This window comes from Phyllobates terribilis, unplaced genomic scaffold (genome assembly GCF_046119375.1).
Source record: "Phyllobates terribilis strain yellow unplaced genomic scaffold, ASM4611937v1 Scaffold_4__5_contigs__length_816908805, whole genome shotgun sequence".
Lineage (NCBI taxonomy): Eukaryota > Metazoa > Chordata > Amphibia > Anura > Dendrobatidae > Phyllobates > Phyllobates terribilis.
The window spans coordinates 378774591-378791772 of NW_027362764.1; the positions used below are offsets into that span (position 1 = coordinate 378774591).

Here is a 17182-nt window from a genome sequence, read left to right on the forward strand (position 1 = left end):
AACCTACCCTTAAAATTATAGACTGTTCATGTCTTTGTCAGTGGGCAAACTTACAAAAACAGCAAGGGATCAAATACTTATATCCCCCACTGTATACGCTATGCATACCCCTGGCCATTCAGTCTAGTGATGTGGATGGCCAGTGGGCACGTCCGACTAGAAGGCGTAGCCTCGCTCAATACAAGTGTATGGAGAGCGAGGCCGCGCCCACTGGCCGGGGGTGTGGATAACACATACATACCATTACCAGGTCTCATACCGGCGAATCACCGCAGTGCACAGTGCCTGCACTGGAGGGATTGATAAGTCTGTAGTCACACGGAGTCACTTTTGACCGGACAACCCCTTTAACCTAGGGAAAGAGAGATGCTTAACTAAACAAGAACTGCTTAATCACCATATATGACATTGTGGAATTACATTCTTCAGTCTTTGAATCATGAGTAAATTATTTATATTTTTTATTTTTATGTAGTTTGTATTTTAATGTCCTTTGCCTTTGATATTCTTTGCTTTCAGTCTGTTACATTATGTATTATCAGTGTCATTTTGTTTTGTAAGCTGTTTATGTACTGTTCCTTTCCAGTCTAGACTGTACCTGTTACATTGCATAAACATAAAGTACACGAATCCCAAGTTTAAGAATACTTTCTGCAGATCTTGCCAGAAAAATCTCCAAAGCCAAATAGAGTTAATACAGAGGAAACAGTATCAACATTCAGTGAAACTGGAAAGGTGACCACAGAAACTAAAACAATGTACTATGCTTTAAGAGTAAATGTAAACACAAATTTACAATTTAGACTTCTTTATAAATTGTGCTAAGAGTTGTACAATGAGCAACTTTTATCACTTATTGACAGGACGGTCAATATTGGGGGTCCCATTTTTTAATGGATTAATAGTCACACATACAGTACGTGTAATTGGTGCTATTGCATTGATTGATTGTTTTTGGACTGATGGTGGTAACTGATGTGTTCTCCCAAACTCAATGAATTGAGCAGTAATGTGCATGTATGACCATTGCTCCATTCAGGAGGAGGGTGCATGGGAGCCCCATTATTGTAATTGATGTGAGTTTCCTGTGGATAGGTGATAACTGCTCAGTATTCATCCTCTTTAAAAGGTACCTGACATTTTTTGCAATCCTTTCAATGGGCAGCAAAGAACAGTGTTCCACTATGAATTTGTGCAGCATTTGTGATAAAAGTTTTAGAAAGCGCTGTCCACTGAGATCCGTGTTCTATGGGTGCTGGTTATCCCCACTTTTTTTTTTGTTTTATTGACAATTGTGTACTATATCATTCTGAAGGGCAGGCTCTCTGGCTCAGAGATCATTGTCTAGATTAGATACAATTGTATTCACTTCTCATGAGACTGCTAAACCGCACACTCATTCGTTCACAATAAAGTTGGTTTTCGTAAAAAATGGACAAGGGGAATTAGTATGATGAAAGACACAATATTTGCCCATAAAATCCCTGTGTTACAGCTCTACCACCCTGGTACACCCTTCTGTTGTTAGTTTACTTTGGTTGCTGCTAAGGTAAGCCATCTAAACACGTGACCACTGCTGCCAATTACTGTTAGTGCTGTACAATGATGAGGCCAGTGATTGGCTGCAGCAGTCATGTGTGAAGTCTGCATGTCATCCTTGCAGCCAAGTAAATCCCCCTCCACCCCCAAAAAAAACAGCGGAGAGGCCCAACATGGCAGCATTGGAACTTATTGGCATTTAAAAAAGTTGTCCAGTACTTTATATTACCCCCCCCCCCCCCAGTGTATGCCCCCGGGGAGAGGCAGAGCGCGTGGTGGATGCTGGGTAGGACGTGAGGGGTTAACCCCGCCCACAGCCTGGCATCCACTGTGGAACGCCGGAGACACCCGGCTGCTGCCAGCACTTGTCATGACGTCAGCGGATGACAGCGCCGGCTGCGGGCTGTATCTGCAACTTAAGGTAATTACAAAAATCCTTAGGGGCCCCGGGGGGATACATTGGGGGGGGGGGGTAATATAAAGTACTGGACAACCCCTTTAACAGCTAAGGACTGCGTCTTTTACTACATTATTCACATTTCTCACTCATACAATTTTTTCCGAAAGCACAAAACTCCATTTCGTAGTAATTTGTTAAAATGTACTGAAAACTCCCTTTTGAACTGGTTCCTCACTGTCTGCTACTGGTTCTATCTGCCTGGCAGAGGATTTGGCAGGTTACTCGTGCAGGCAATGAATACAGAATTACTCCCTTCATTCTGACTTAACTTTGCTTGGTGATGATTATTAATATTAAAAACTACACAGATAGTGGACTGTCAAAGTATCTTCTTGACTGCCAGCAGAGTGTATGGCAAAGACTGGTTTCTCTGACTGCAAAAATTGATGTATTGATAGTACCATCTTCCAGCAGTAAGTTTGGTTGTCAGAATTACATCACTAAAGGGGGTAAAGAACGTAGGACCGACTGCAGGATGCTGCAAAGATAACTGAGAACATACAGGTACACAGAGTACTGTATAAGCTATTTATTTTCCATAGCTTGCGCCAAGCTGTTTAAAGAGTGTGTAACAGATTCAGTAGCATTCAAGGCCACGTAAAAATGGTAAAAAACTGGCTGGTTGATTTAAAAAGAACTATCAAAATGAATATATTCTCCTTCCTCTTCACGCCATGCTTCCAGGGTATTTTTTTTTGGACTACTGATACGTGGGCAAGTCAGCACTCAAGATGTGAACAGCAAACTACATTGCTCAGTGCTCTTCCCAGTCGTTTAATACCCTCCCATTTTCCATCTGTTGTTGTCGTACGGCTCTTGACCTGGCTGATGGACATGTCGTCTTTACTGATAACCTGTACATTGAGCTTGAAGGCGGATAGGATAGATAACATGTAAATGTGATATACATGTAAAATCAAAGAAAAGCAGCAATGTCACAAAGGACATATAGGGAGCCACCTTCTTCTGTTTATCCACTTAGATAGCAGTAATGACTGCTGTATCTGCAAAATTTAACAGTTGGTAACCACCTTCTCAGCAACCCATTGGCACTGCTCAAAAGCCTGACTGTAAAGTTTTTAGACAGACACAAATTTGGTTTTCTTAAAGATGGCTGATTCAGTTTTTACTTTGGCAATTTGTATTAGATTAATTTAATTTCCATTTAATGACTGCCCCTGTGCGAGATCTCGGGTGAGGGATGAAAAGTGTAACCTGTCAGTCACTGACAGAAAGCAGTGGCAAGTGGAGAAGTAAGGAAAGAGGCTAGCTGTAAATGCAGTGTCAACCCCTTTTGCACTTGCTTCTCATTTGCATAAAACTTTGCCAGTGAATTTCTCAAAAAATGGAAATAAGAATTTCTAAGAGGTATGGATTTAATCAACATTACTTTGATTTTATATAGATGACATTAGTTTGGGGTGTAACTAACACGTACCGGCGCCTTGGAATCAGCATACAGTTAGCGCTGTTCCCAGGCGTCGGGTGCTGAACGTTGCCCTCATCATTGTTCCCTGCCGGCGCTGCGATCTGCACCAGCAGGGGACCATGATGAGAGTAGTAGTCTGCTCCCGCTATGTCCAATTGTGAAAATAAGAATAAAATAAAAAATCCTTATACTAACCTGTCCTAAGTGTCCCCTGCTGTAATCCATACAACCGCTCATACAGAGGAGCCAGGTAGAATGACGTGCTGCAGCGAGCGGCCCTATGCTCCGCTCAGCGAGTGACAGGACACCGCTCGCTGGAGCGAGTCATTTTCCCTGGCTCCTCGGCGTGAGCGGTCGCATGGATTACATCAGGGGACACTTAGGACAGATGAGTATAGGGATTTTTTTTATTTTAGTCTTCTTTTCAAACCCGATATGAATCTGGTATCGCTGTAATCCCACCGACCCGAAGAATAAAGTCGTCTAAGTTATACCTCGCGAGGAACGGGGTAAAAAGGGTGTGCTAGAGTTAGGGTTGTGTTGGGGTTGGGATTTTTTCAAAAGTAAAAAAAAAATAAAAAATGACGATATGGCGACTAGTGTTGAGCGCAAGTTTGAGTTTGCATCGGGTGCTTGGGAATGCACAGAGTATCGTGGGTGCTTGAGTGACATGCTCGAGTCTCCGCCCCATATTCTTCACGGCCAAAAAAACCTCGCGGGGATTGCCAGCCATGCACGAGCGATCCCCGCATGTTTTTTTGCGTGTCTAACAACCGTGAAACATGCGAGGCGGGGACTCGAGCATGTCACTCGAGCACCCATGATACATGGTGCATACCAGAGTACCCGATGCAAACTCAAGTAGCGAGCACTTGTGCTCAAGACTAATGACAGCTTATTCAATATGATGACCTAATGTTATGAATTTCTGTGTCATACCTCTGGGTTCAAAATGTCCACTTGATAAAATCCTTGAGGGGTGTAGTTTCCAAAATGGTGTCACTTGTGGGGGGTTTCCACTATTTAGGCACATCAGGGGCTCTCCAAACACGACATGGCGTCCGCTCTCAATTCCAGCCAATTTTGCACGCAAAAAGTCATACAGTGCTCTTCCCTTCTGAACCCTGCCATGTGCCCAAACACTGTATTTTCCCCATATATGGGGTATCGGCATACTCTAGAGAAATTGCACAAACGTTTTTGGGGTCCATTTTCTCCTCTTACCCTTGTGAAAATAAAAATTTGGGGCTAAAACATCATTTTTGTGGAAAAAGTTTTTAACTTCTGTGAAGCACCTGGGAGTTCAGGGTGCTCACCACACATCTAGATAAGTTCCCTGAGGGGTCTAGTTTCCAAAATGTTGTCACTTGTGGGGGGTTTCCATTGTTTAGGCACATAAGGGGCTCACCAAACGCAACATGGCGTCCGGTAATTATTCAAGCAAATTTTACATTCATTAGTCAAATGGCGCTCTTTACCTTCCAAGCTCTGCCGTGAGCCCAAACAGTGGTTTTCTCCCACATATGGGGTATCGGCTTATTCAGGAGAAATTGCATAACAAATGGTATGGCGCAATTACTCCGTTTACCTTTATGAAAATGCAAAATTGGGGGCTGAATAACATTTTTGTGGGAAAAATGTGAAAATTTTATTTTTTCGGCTCAATGATATAAACTTCTATGAAGCACCTGGGGGTTCAAGGTGCTCACCACACATCTAGATAAGTTCCCTGAGGGGTCTAGTTTCCAAAATGGTGTCACTTGTGGGGGGTTTCCATTGTTTAGGCACATCAGGGGCTCCCCAAACGCAACATGGTGTCTGCTAATTATTCAAGCAAATTTTACATTCAAAAAGTCAAATGGCACTCTTCCCTTCCGAACCCTACTGTTTGCCCAAACAGTGGTTTGACCCCACATATGGGGTATCAGCGTGCTCAGGAGAAATTGCACAACAAATTTTGGGGCTAATTTTTTCCTGTTACCCTTGCAAAAATAAAAAAATTGGGGTCTAAAGTAAAGTTTTTGCGAAAAAAGTTAAATGTTAATTTTTTTTCTTCCACATTACAAAAATTCCTGTGAAGCAACTGAAGGGTTAATAAACTTCTTGAATGTGGTTTTGCGCACCTTGAGGGGTGCAGTTTTTAGAATGGTGTCACTTTTGGTTATTTTCTGTTATAAAGGCCCTTCAAAGTCACTTCAAATGTAATGTGGTCCCTAAAAAAAAAAAAAATGGTTTTGTAAATTTTGTTGGAAAAAATGAGAAATCGCTGGTCAACTTTTAACCCTTATAGCTCCCTAATAAAAAAAAATGTTGGTTCCAAAATTGTGCTGATGTAAAGTAGACATGTGGGAAATTTTATTTATTAACTACTTTGTCACTTACCTCTCTGATTTAAGGGCATGGAAATTCAATGTTTGAAAATTGCAAAATTTTCAAAATTTTTGCCAAATTTCTGATTTTTTTCACAAATAAATGCAAGTAATATTGAAGAAATTTTACCACTATGATGAAGTATAATATGTCATGAAGTATAATATGTCATGAAAAAAACAATCTCAGAATCAGGGGGATCCATCGAAGCGTTCCAGAGTTATTGCCTCATAAAGTGACAGTGGTCAGAATTGTAAAAATTGGCCCGGTCATTAACGTGCAAACCACCCTCGGGGGGGTAAACTGGTATATGGTTTATATCAGATAAAGTAAATAAGAACGAGAAACAAGATACAGCCAAAAAGTAAAAGGAAAGGGAAGGAAAGATTAACATGTAAAGTGGCAAACAGGATAAAATGGGACAAAGTAAAAACACACATACTCCCACTGTAAAATAGCAAATATAGGAGATTCAAACGTGCTTACCGATATGAAATGACAGACATTAAACCACTTAAGAGAATGCGGCACATCGCCGCCCGTGCCATTTAAATAGCCTGCACCGTGACACAGCGCTCAGTGGGAGTGAGACCCGATGGGTGGCACCACGCTGGTTGGGAGTGGGGCAGGAAGAATGAAGAGATGACATTATGTTCTTGTGGAACCGGTTGTGTGTCAGAATATACTGCACTGAGCGTAAATGGGGAAGAATTGAAGGACAGGGCACGTTCAAAGGGAAAATAATGTAAATCAAAGACAAAAAAAAATGCAGAGAATGGAGAAAAATACCTAGGAAAGAAAAAGGAGAGATACAAAATGTAACATCCCTGGCGTCTTGATGGCATGGCTTACCACCTCCCACCATGCAAGACCGCCATCTTACCTATCAATCCAGGCTGCACACTTTGCTACAGTACCTGCTGTCTCTCTTGTCTGATTGCTTAGGGCGGCGGCGTGGCTACTGCCTGATTCTTATAGTTACTGTGTGCGCACTCCTAATGCCTCCCCAGCCTATTGCTGTGAGTCACTGGATACTTAAACCCCCTCCACCCAGTAGGGGGTGCCTGAGCATCACTTTTCTTCAGTGTGTTCCTTGCAACTGAGTTGCCAGGTACTGTCCTGTCCTGTATCTTGACTGTTCAGCCCCTGGGGACTGTATACCCAGGCCTGTTACCTGTATCTGTGACTTCTAGTCTGTCTCCGCCACCCTGGTGGCTGAGTTCCCAGGCTCGTTCCTGTATCTTGTTCCTGGTTCAGTCCCTGTCTGAACTGTGTCCTAGCTCGTTACCTGTTTGTCTCTTTGTCCGAACCTTCCCTTTTCCTGCAGTGTCTGAACCTGCACCTAACTCCAACTTGTTGTCTCTGAACTTCTGTTTGTGAGTTTTGTGTCCACTCGCTACTTCATTGTATGCACCTTGTGTGTATCTGGTTCTGCTTGTTCACCGCACCTGCGGTTTTGCTCTGCTCTGCTTGTTCACCGCACCTGCGGGTTTTGCTCCTTTCTGCTTGTCTACTGCACCTGCGGGTTTTGCTCTGCTCTGCTTGTCTACCGCACCTTCGGGTTTTGCTCTGCTCTGCTTGTCTACCGCACCTGCGGCTCCGTTCCTGTATCCCAGTCTGTACTGGTCCCTATCCTGCCTATCCTGCCTGCATTCCTACCTGTCAGTGCCCGCCTGTCTGCATGCCAGTTGTGCCTGCCAGTGCTCACCTGTCTGCATGCCAGCCGTGCCTGCCAATACCCACCTGTCTATATGCCAGTCTAACCTGCCTGTTCCTGCATTCCCTGGTGTGGGTCAACAGCTGTGACCGGGGTCTGACCTGGAGTAGCACCTTGTCCCTCTGCTCGGTTCCTCCCTGGTTCAAGGAATCGACTGAGCCGCCGTACGACCTTGGTCAGACCGGGTTGATACTTAGTCACGCCCTTCCAGGCACTCCTCGGTTCATGGTCCAGTGGGATCACTAATCACGCTCACGCCAGTCAGTCCGGGCGTGTGCGTAGCACAAAAGCAGAAACCAAATGGGCTGGTGTAATCAAAATATAATATATACTTAATAGAACCTACCGAATATCATATATACATAAAGTATATCAATCAAATGTATTTATATGCTGGTACTTAAATACATAAGGTATAATAGTACATCACAAAGTAGCAATATAATCTAAAACTATATTATGAATACAGAACACACCGGAGTCCTCAGACCTGAATTTCAAAAGTCCCTTATGGCAGACTGTCTAAGGGAACAGCACCCCAGAAGGGATTGAAATTCTGTCAGACTATAGAACCCCATTACGGGAATAACTCCAATAGTTGTATTAGTATAAGTTTAAAAAGAGGAATAGGAAGGAAAGCTGAGGTCAAAATAGTTATACACTGTATTTCAGAAGAAACAGTCATATTCTCTATTAAGATCTTTTAGGGCCAAAGTTTGTAGTTTTTAAATTCAAAAGTTTTCACGTAATTTTAATTGAGGTATCCGATTGCCTCCACGACGAGAGGGTAAGACCTGTTCCAAAACTTAATAGCGGAGTGAGTTGATGTTATGGTTGTAAATGTTGTTGAATGGGTAATTCACATAGTTTGCTTCTAATAGATTTGTATTTACATATGCGGTCACGTATACATTGGGTAGTCTCTCCCAGGCACAAGAGACCGCAGGGACATCTGATAGCATGTACCATAAAGGAGGAGTCACAAGTAAAGAAACCCTTATGTGAAAGATCTGATGTGTATGTGGATGTACAATGCGGTCTCTCTTCAATACATTGGCGCATTGACTGCAATTAAGGCATGGAAATGTATTTAGTCTAGTAGGTGACAAAAAAGATTGATGTGTACCAGGTTTCAATGAACCAATGTCAGCTTTCACCAGGGCATCCCTAAAGATTTTTGCTACATTTGTAACAAATTAAAGGGGGTGTTTAACTCAGAAATGTGTGGATATGCAAGAGAAAGAACAGACCAGTGTATACTAAAGTAGCATCAATGCTAGGCATAAGTGGATAGTAGGTGTTGACAATTGGTAGACGGGGAAAAAGATTCTGATTTATTTAGACTGGAAGACCTATCAGAAGAATGGTGTACCATGGATAAGGAATATCCACGATTTTGAAACCTGGTAATTATCTCATTAAAGGGAACCTGTCATGTCATTTGTAGAAGTTAAACCGTCCCGAGGTTGTGGTTAGTGATGCAATGTGCATCACTATTATGTTTTTTCCATGATAATCAGTGCTATAGTCATTTGCCTAAAGCACTTTATATAGTTATCACTTACTTTGCGTGTTCAGTCATAGGGGTGTTCTTTACTGCATTTAGCTGGTCGCTGCCCACTCAATGGGAATTGTAATTCCACGCTTGCGCAATTTTCAGCATGTTCAAGGTGTTTGTGACATTGCCTGCCACTGTGCAATGTGTAAGGTATTAATCCGCACTTGCGCGTTGACATGAAAGGTTCCCTTTAAGACGTGTCTGCTTGATGGAGCTATCACTCACAATACGATCTACTCTACAAAACTGAGACCTTGGAAAAGAAAGTATAGTTGCCTTGGGATGATTGCCATTAAATACCATTATGATCAGTAAACTTTTTCTATAAAGGTCAGTAGTCAGGGAACCAGTCCCGTTTTTAATCACTGGGACATCATGAAAATGTAAATATTGACATAAAGTTGATGAATGTGTCAATATAATTTACAAATACAAATCTCTGACTAAAAGATCTATCACTAACGTAGCAAACTTCATGAAAACCAAAATTTCACGCTAGATCAAAACTTTTCCTCATGACTGCATATTACAGCTGGCTCTTGCTGAGTATGGAACAAGCTTAGCTCCTGATTTTGCTCCTTACAACACCTTGCGACTTTCCTGCATTGGGTAAAAATGTTTCTGTTTTTGATGTATATACTACAGTTTATAAGTTGTGACGTGAGTATATGAGCAGTGCTTGCTTGTGTGTTGTTATGTGGCTACAGCTTGTTGCTGAGAATACAATCATACTTGTCATAATTCAAAAATGAAAGACTCTTCCCATTGTGACCTAAGGCAGCAGTGATCTACAGTGACAATTTATTCTGTTGCCTTCTGCAACAGTAATCAATGATCAGTAGAGCAGTCATAAGATTCATGTTGCCCGAACCACAAGCTGCATGAATCAAAGCTTGGCTGCACAATCTGAGTCTGGTATGTTCTCTGAAATGCTGCAGCGTTTTAGAGAAAACAGTTTGAATAGCCGGCCAATGACTATAGAAAGGCCTAACTAGTCCAGCTGGACACAGGAAAGAGAGCTGACAACTGACTGGATCAAGTCGTGTGACTAATAAACTGCATTCCTGGATTCCTAACTACTTCTCATCACTCATCCTCTCGCAGCGCAGATTTAACCCATTTTACTCCCATCCTTGATGAGCTGACTGAAGAGGGCAGAACTAAACTATAGTCCCTGATTGGCTTCTACAGCTATGTTTCCTCCGAAACACTGCAGCATTTCAGAAAAAGACCAATCTGTCTGCAATCGCACTACCAGACTCTGATACTTGCTTTTCAGGCGGCATGAATCTAATGAGAGATTGCCTCTAAATACTGGTCACTTTTGGAATAATATTCAGACAGTATGTTGCTCTATGCTGCTCCTGTATTAAGAAAGTTTTCTCTGCTACAAGAGCTAGAATAATTGTCGTAATACTGTGGATTTTTTGCAGTAGTTTTTGACAATTGCAGCAAAAAATGCAACATGACCTCAACATGTGAACTCAGACTATTATGCAGTGAGTAATGGAACATAGCAGTTTTCTTTCTTTGGCATTCCTACTACTTTAATATGCCTGTGTGTGAAATCATATGCATAGAGAGTTACTGGCCTATTAGAAGTGTAGGGATGTGGGTTTATGGTGCCATACTACTCAGATTGAATGGAGTTGTTTCACATTTCTGTGAATGATCTCAAAGTATGCCCTTTGTCCTGGAAGAATTGCTAAACCATAAAATATGTATTCTAATGTATAGGCTTACTCTGAAGTAAATATAGCTTGTTAGTAGAAGTCTAAAATGGCTCAAAGATTTCAATATTGTGTATCTAATTTTCATGTAATCCTTTCCTTGTCCCTTTACCCGATCTGTAAAGTGAAAGTTAATGCTGTGTGCTGACCTCATTAGATTGGAATCTGAGTTTCACCTGCTGCTTACATCTGTATCCTGCGCTCTTATCTTCCTTGCTTTGTGCCTGGACATTATTACTGAAATTAATTTGGCTGCTTTGCTCATCAGACCCTTTTTGTCAATGGATACAGTGACTTGCGAAAGTATTCCACACACACACTCTCACACTCACTCACACTCACTCACACACACACACACACACACACTTTGGCATTTTACCTATTTTGTTACATTACAACCTGTGTTTTAAAGAGAATCTGTCACCCCACTGGTACCTATCAGACTTCTAATATGGGCATACAGGTTATAGAAATGTGAATCTATACTTACCTGTATGGCCCATATTAGAGGTTTGCTTGCTTTGAAATAACTTTTTATTAAATTTAGTTTTGACAAGCTCCGCTTCCGGGGGGCGAGAAGAAATCCCCGCCTATTAACTTAATTTCCATATTCCCCTCCTCCCCTGCATGTCACAGGGCCCTGTGACGTGCAGTTCCCAGCCGGTTCACGCGCCTGCGCAACTCTCTGACCGCTCCTTCTCTGTGTCTTTTGCCGGCTCCTCCTCCTCCCTACTTCCTCTTACTGTCGGGGTTCCTCAAGGATCAGTCCTAGGCCCCCTTCTTTTCTCCTTATACACCGCTCCTATTGGACAAACAATCAGTAGATTCGGTTTTCAGTACCATCTCTATGCTGATGACACCCAATTATACACCTCTGCTCCGGACATCACCCCTGCATTACTACAAAAGACCAGTGATTGTCTTTCTGCTGTGTCTAACATTATGTCCTCCCTCTACCTAAAACTGAATCTGTCAAAAACTGAACTACTCGTCTTTCCTCCCTCCATTAATCTACCTGTGCCCGATATTGCCATCTCCGTTTGTGGCTCAACCATTACTCCCCAGCTACAAGCCCGCTGTCTTGGGGTCATTTTTGATTCAGATCTTTCTTTCACTCCTCACATCAAATCACTCGCTCGTTCATGTCATCTACACCTCAAAAACATCTCAAGAATCAGGACTTTTCTCACCTTTGACTCGGCAAAAACTCTTACTGTCGCTCTTATTCATTCTCGTCTTGACTATTGCAACGCTCTACTAATCGGTCTCCCTCTTACTAAACTCTCCCCTCTCCAATCCGTCCTGAACGCAGCAGCCAGGATCATATTCCTCGCCAACCGCTACTCAGATGCCTCTTCCCTGTGCCAGTCATTGCATTGATTGCCCATCCAATATAGAGTTCGTTTTAAACTTATCACGCTTACCCACAAAGCGCTCCATGCTTCAGTACCCCCCTACATCTCCTCCCTTGTCTCAGTCTACCACCCTACACGTGCCCTCCGTTCTGCAAATGACTTGAAACTAAAATCCTCCATAATCCGAACTTCCCACTCCCGTCTCCAAGATTTCTCGCGTGCTGCGCCAATTCTCTGGAATGCACTACCCAGGACAGTTCGATTAATTCCCAATACCCACAGTTTCAAGCGAACCCTAAAAACACATTTCTTTAGACTGGCGTATCACCTAAACACACTCTGTCCATCCCAGCTTTCCCCCATATTAAAATCTTCTTCAACTTCGGGTTCAAACCAACCATGCACATAAAAGCCTCTGTCAGGACTGCACACATACTGGCTGGCGACCAGTCCATGTATTATTATTTATCCTATTCAGTATATCAAGGCTGCATTATACAATATATGTACTTTTTACCTTTTGTGTCTCCCCCACTTCCTCATAGACTGTAAGCTCGCGAGCAGGGCCCTCACTCCGTTCGATATGAGATATGCTTATTCTGTATTGTCTGTATAAGTCCCCCCTAAAATTTGTAAAGTGCTGCGGAATATGTTGGCGCTATAAAAATAAACTATTATTATTATTATTATTATAACTTACCTTGTACGGAAGGCACAGTAATCCCAGCCGTCTGTGTAGCCTTGTGAGCAGGAAACTTGTGCGCAGGCGCCGGGAAGGCAGGCAGAGTGACTGATAGATGGATGGTGCGAAAAGCAAGGATATTTCTGAGTAAAACATGTTTCAGTCTGTCAGTGATTTGAGACTGGAATGGAGGTTCACTTTCCAACAAGACAATGACCCAAAGCATACTGCTAAAGAAACACTCGAGTGGTTTAAGAGGAAACGTGTAAATGTTTTGTAGTGGCTTAGTCAAAGCCCAGACCTTAATCCAATTGAGAATCTGTGATCAGACTTGATGATTGCTGTTAACCAGAGGAAACCATTTAACTTGAAGGAGCTGGAGCAGTTTTGACTTGCGGAATGGTCAAAAATCCCAGTGGCAAGATGTGGAAAGTTCATAGAGACTTATCCAAAGCGACTTACAGCTGTAATTGCTTCAAAAGGAGGCTCTACAAAGTACTGACTTTTTGGAGGGTGAATAGTTATGCACACTGTAGTTTTCAGTTACTGTATTTTGTCCTATTTGTTGTTTGCTTCACAATAAAAAGAAAACCAAATGTTCACAGTTGCAGGCATGTTCTTTACATGAACTGATGCAAACCCTCAAAAAAAACTGAAATTCCAGATTGTGAGTTAGCAAAACACAAAAAATGCCTATGGGGCGGGGGTAATTCTTTCACAAACCAAGGGAAAACAAGACAATTGAAACCAACAGCAGTTGGACAGGGGAGAAATGGCAATAGCTCAGCCAACAGGAGAACCGACCACGCAGCAACGCAGGTCACTGGATAGAATCCCCAAACTGAGACATGATAGCCAAAATACAGACAAGTTTTGTGAAGCCATAATATGAAACCCGCAGACTTTCATAGCACTAGTACTGTATGAGTATATGTCTCTGATTTCATGCAGGTTTTAGTTTGTCAGGTTCTGTATAAATCCCACAGAGATGTTTTGTTTGCGGTCTTTTTCAATGGGTTATTCTCGCCTAGAAACATTGATTTCTACATAATATATTCTATTACAGAAGCATCATATGGCGCCACGTGTGGGGTCCTTGTACCTCTATATAGGCTTGCTCTTCCGTGTGCTTGAATATTGAATATTCTGTTGTACATGTTCAGATGATATATAGCTGAAGTGAAATGACAAGACCATTAAAAACAAACAATGTACTAAAGTGTTTTCTTCTTTATTTCAGAAACAAGCCAAAGGGCAGGATTTATTTGACCAGATTGTATACCATTTGGACTTAGTGGAAACTGATTATTTTGGCCTCCAGTACATGGACGCTGCCCAAGTTCCGGTATGTATCTTCCTTATCACTGCACACTTCTTGTACAGAAGTAGATCATGTTGGGAAACCACAGGGAATTGTGATAAAAATACAAATTAGAACAGGAATGTTCAAGAGGCTACACTTCAAAATTAGACTTTAATTAATAATCAGGTTTTTTTGTCGAGTGGCACAAAGTTATGATATGCAATTTTCCACATATTTACAGCACATATTTTTTGGTTGCGTTTTGTTGAAAATGATGGTCATCAGTGTAAGTGAAGTTTTCTTTTCTTCTTTGTTGATACCTAATTTTCGTGTATATCATATATTAATTTATTGTTCTATAAGCTGCATGTTTGTATCCATTGGTAGTAAAGATTGTGATCGTTTGCTATTAGAGATTAGTTTTCATGATATAAATGGATGTGCAGCCATTCAGGGAGATGGTTTTCAGAAGGAAATCTTATGTATGAGCTGAAATAACCATATAATAATACTACTACTACTACTACTACTACCACCACTACCACTACCACAACAAATAATAATATTAAAAAAGACATGGTCTGTAGTCCTGTAACGGTCAATGGAGAATTTTAGATTATAAAAAATACATTCAATCAAAAGAAAAGTCCAAACTTTTTTTTTATGATTTTTTTGGACAATCTTGGGAGATCATTGTCCAGATTGCTCCATCCGCACTCATCTGCAACATTTATTCCTCATGCTGAAGAGACAAGATGGTGGAAATGCTCATAACCCAAAATAAATAGTGGATCTTTTTCGCTCCTACTATGAGAAATTATAAAATATTAAGAGCCAATTCGTAGATATGCCCCCTCTAATCTTATTAGATAAATTCAAAGAGTACATTCAAGAAACCTCCCTACCTGTGTTAAATAATTCAGTCTTGGAGGCCTAGAGGAAGAGATCTCTATAGAAGAGATTGATTCCATAATCCGGTCTACTCCGTCAGGTAAATGTCCCGGACCAGATGGCTTTACGCCGGCATTCTACTTCCTAAGCCAGGTAAGGACCCTTTGATTATAGCTAATTTTAGACCAATCTTTCTATTAAATGTAGATTCTGGCTGCTAGGTTAGCTCCCTTAGAGTCCACTGGAGGTTTATGGAGGAGGCTCTCAGACAGATAGGTCTGGGCCATCATTTCTTACAGAAAATTGTGGCCTTCGGCAGTGGTCCAACAGCAAGAGTTAGGGTAAATGGTTTGTTGTTTTTGCCATTTACAATCAATAATGGAGCTAGGCAGGGCTGCCCCCTTTCTCCATTACTCTATGTAATAGTAATGGAACCTTTAGCTAACGCAATTTAGAAATAATGGCGATATTCATGGATGTACAATAGGATCTAATTCATACAAAACATCCTCTCTATGCAAATGATTTACTTCTCTATATATCACAACCACAGATCTCTTTTCAGTAGTTCTGAAAGAATTTGATAGGTTCGGACATATAGTAAGTTAAAGCTGTCCTGGTTTGGAAGAATTAATGCCGTCAAAATGGACATTCTACCACGCTTCTTATACATTTTTCAAATAGTTTAAATTTCTCCTTCCCATACCTTTTTTCATAAGTTACGAGCGAATCCCCGATTAGATTCATATGGGGTAAATTAAAGACTCATATTAGCACTCAGATTCTCTCCCAACCTAAATCTTTAGGCGACGCCGATCTCCCTAATTTTAAAATGTAAAAAGTTACCTCCTTGGCGAGGATCCTAGACTCACATTTTCATTTTGGCAATAAACAATGGGTAGGCATAGAGCCAGAGGACTCAGATATACCCTTGAGACATTTACCGTGGTGTTCAGGAGACTTGACTGCCCTGGTCAGGTGTAAACGCACTTAGAACGTGGTTTGCCTTGAGGAGAAAGATGTTTCCTGATTGATTAATTAGTCCACTTACATCACTTTTCTTCAATCCATCCTTTCTACCTGGATACATGAGCAGATCTTTTCTCGGTCGGGGGGCAGTGGAGGATACTCGATTATTTCAGATACTAGAGAACGGTAAGTTGCCCTCTTCTGGTTATTTGCAGGATTTGTCTACAAACGAGAAACTCAAGTGGTTTAAATATTTGCAATTGCAATTTTTTTTAGTAGCGCACAAATTTGATAAATTTTCGATTTCAAATTTCACCTTCTATGAAAAATTGTATCTACAGGAAGTTTGGACCTGAACACACTATATCAGAGAAGGAAAATTTAAATTTCAACAGGCGTGGGAAACGGATCTGGGGGCGGAAGTGTCTCTTGTAGATTGGGAAAGAAGTTTTCTTTTTACTCATAAACTCTCTAGTGTTAGCATCGCTCAGGAGAAGAACTATAAGATTCTCGCGAGGTGGTATCATTACCCCTCTAAACTACATGCAATATACCCTGCTACCTCAGAAATCTGTTGGAGATGCAAGTGTGAAATAGGCTTTTTGATTCATATTTGGTGGGAGTGTTCCAAGATTAAACCACTCTGGGAAAAAGTGTATAACTACCAACAGATTACAGGAAATAGAGTAGAGAGATCCCCTCAAATAGCTCTTCTATCAATATTACCTTCTTCAATAGGAACTCAAAAAAATATATTCTTAGGTTCTGTCTAACTGCTCCAAGGATGGTGATTCTGCGCTTTTGGAATCTGACTGATCACCCCCCCCCCCCCAATATAATTGACAGGTATAAAGAAATGGTTAAAATGTTAAAATATGTAGAATGGAGGAACTATCAGCAGACTGCAATGGCATAAATGACAAATTCAGAAAAATTTGGAGTGGATGGATTTTATTTCAAGGTTCACCTGACTTCCAAAGTTTTTATTCTGTTAATCTATATAGGGACATAGAACAATGTGTAACGATATACATAAGGTTTTAGAGACCTCCTTTCCCATAACCCCTCCCTACTACCCCTTTTTTCTTTCCCTTCTATTTCTTATTTTGGTCTTTCTTTCTTCTCTCTTCTTTTTGCTCCTCTTAAGTTTTAGAAGCATTCGACTGAAGCCCTCACTAC

At 41.4% G+C, this 17182-nt stretch overlaps 1 protein-coding gene across 6 annotated transcripts in view; it reads left to right on the forward strand.

Annotated features, from left to right (window-relative positions):
* The window catches only part of EPB41L4B (erythrocyte membrane protein band 4.1 like 4B), a 1171543-nt gene that overhangs the window by 99878 nt on the left and 1054483 nt on the right, over positions 1-17182 (forward strand). For all 6 annotated transcript variants that reach the window (XM_073678479.1, XM_073678478.1, XM_073678481.1 and 3 more), the window contains one exon: positions 14081-14185. In XM_073678479.1, coding sequence (XP_073534580.1) covers positions 14081-14185 — 105 coding nt within the window. The remainder of the gene's footprint in view (positions 1-14080; positions 14186-17182) is intronic.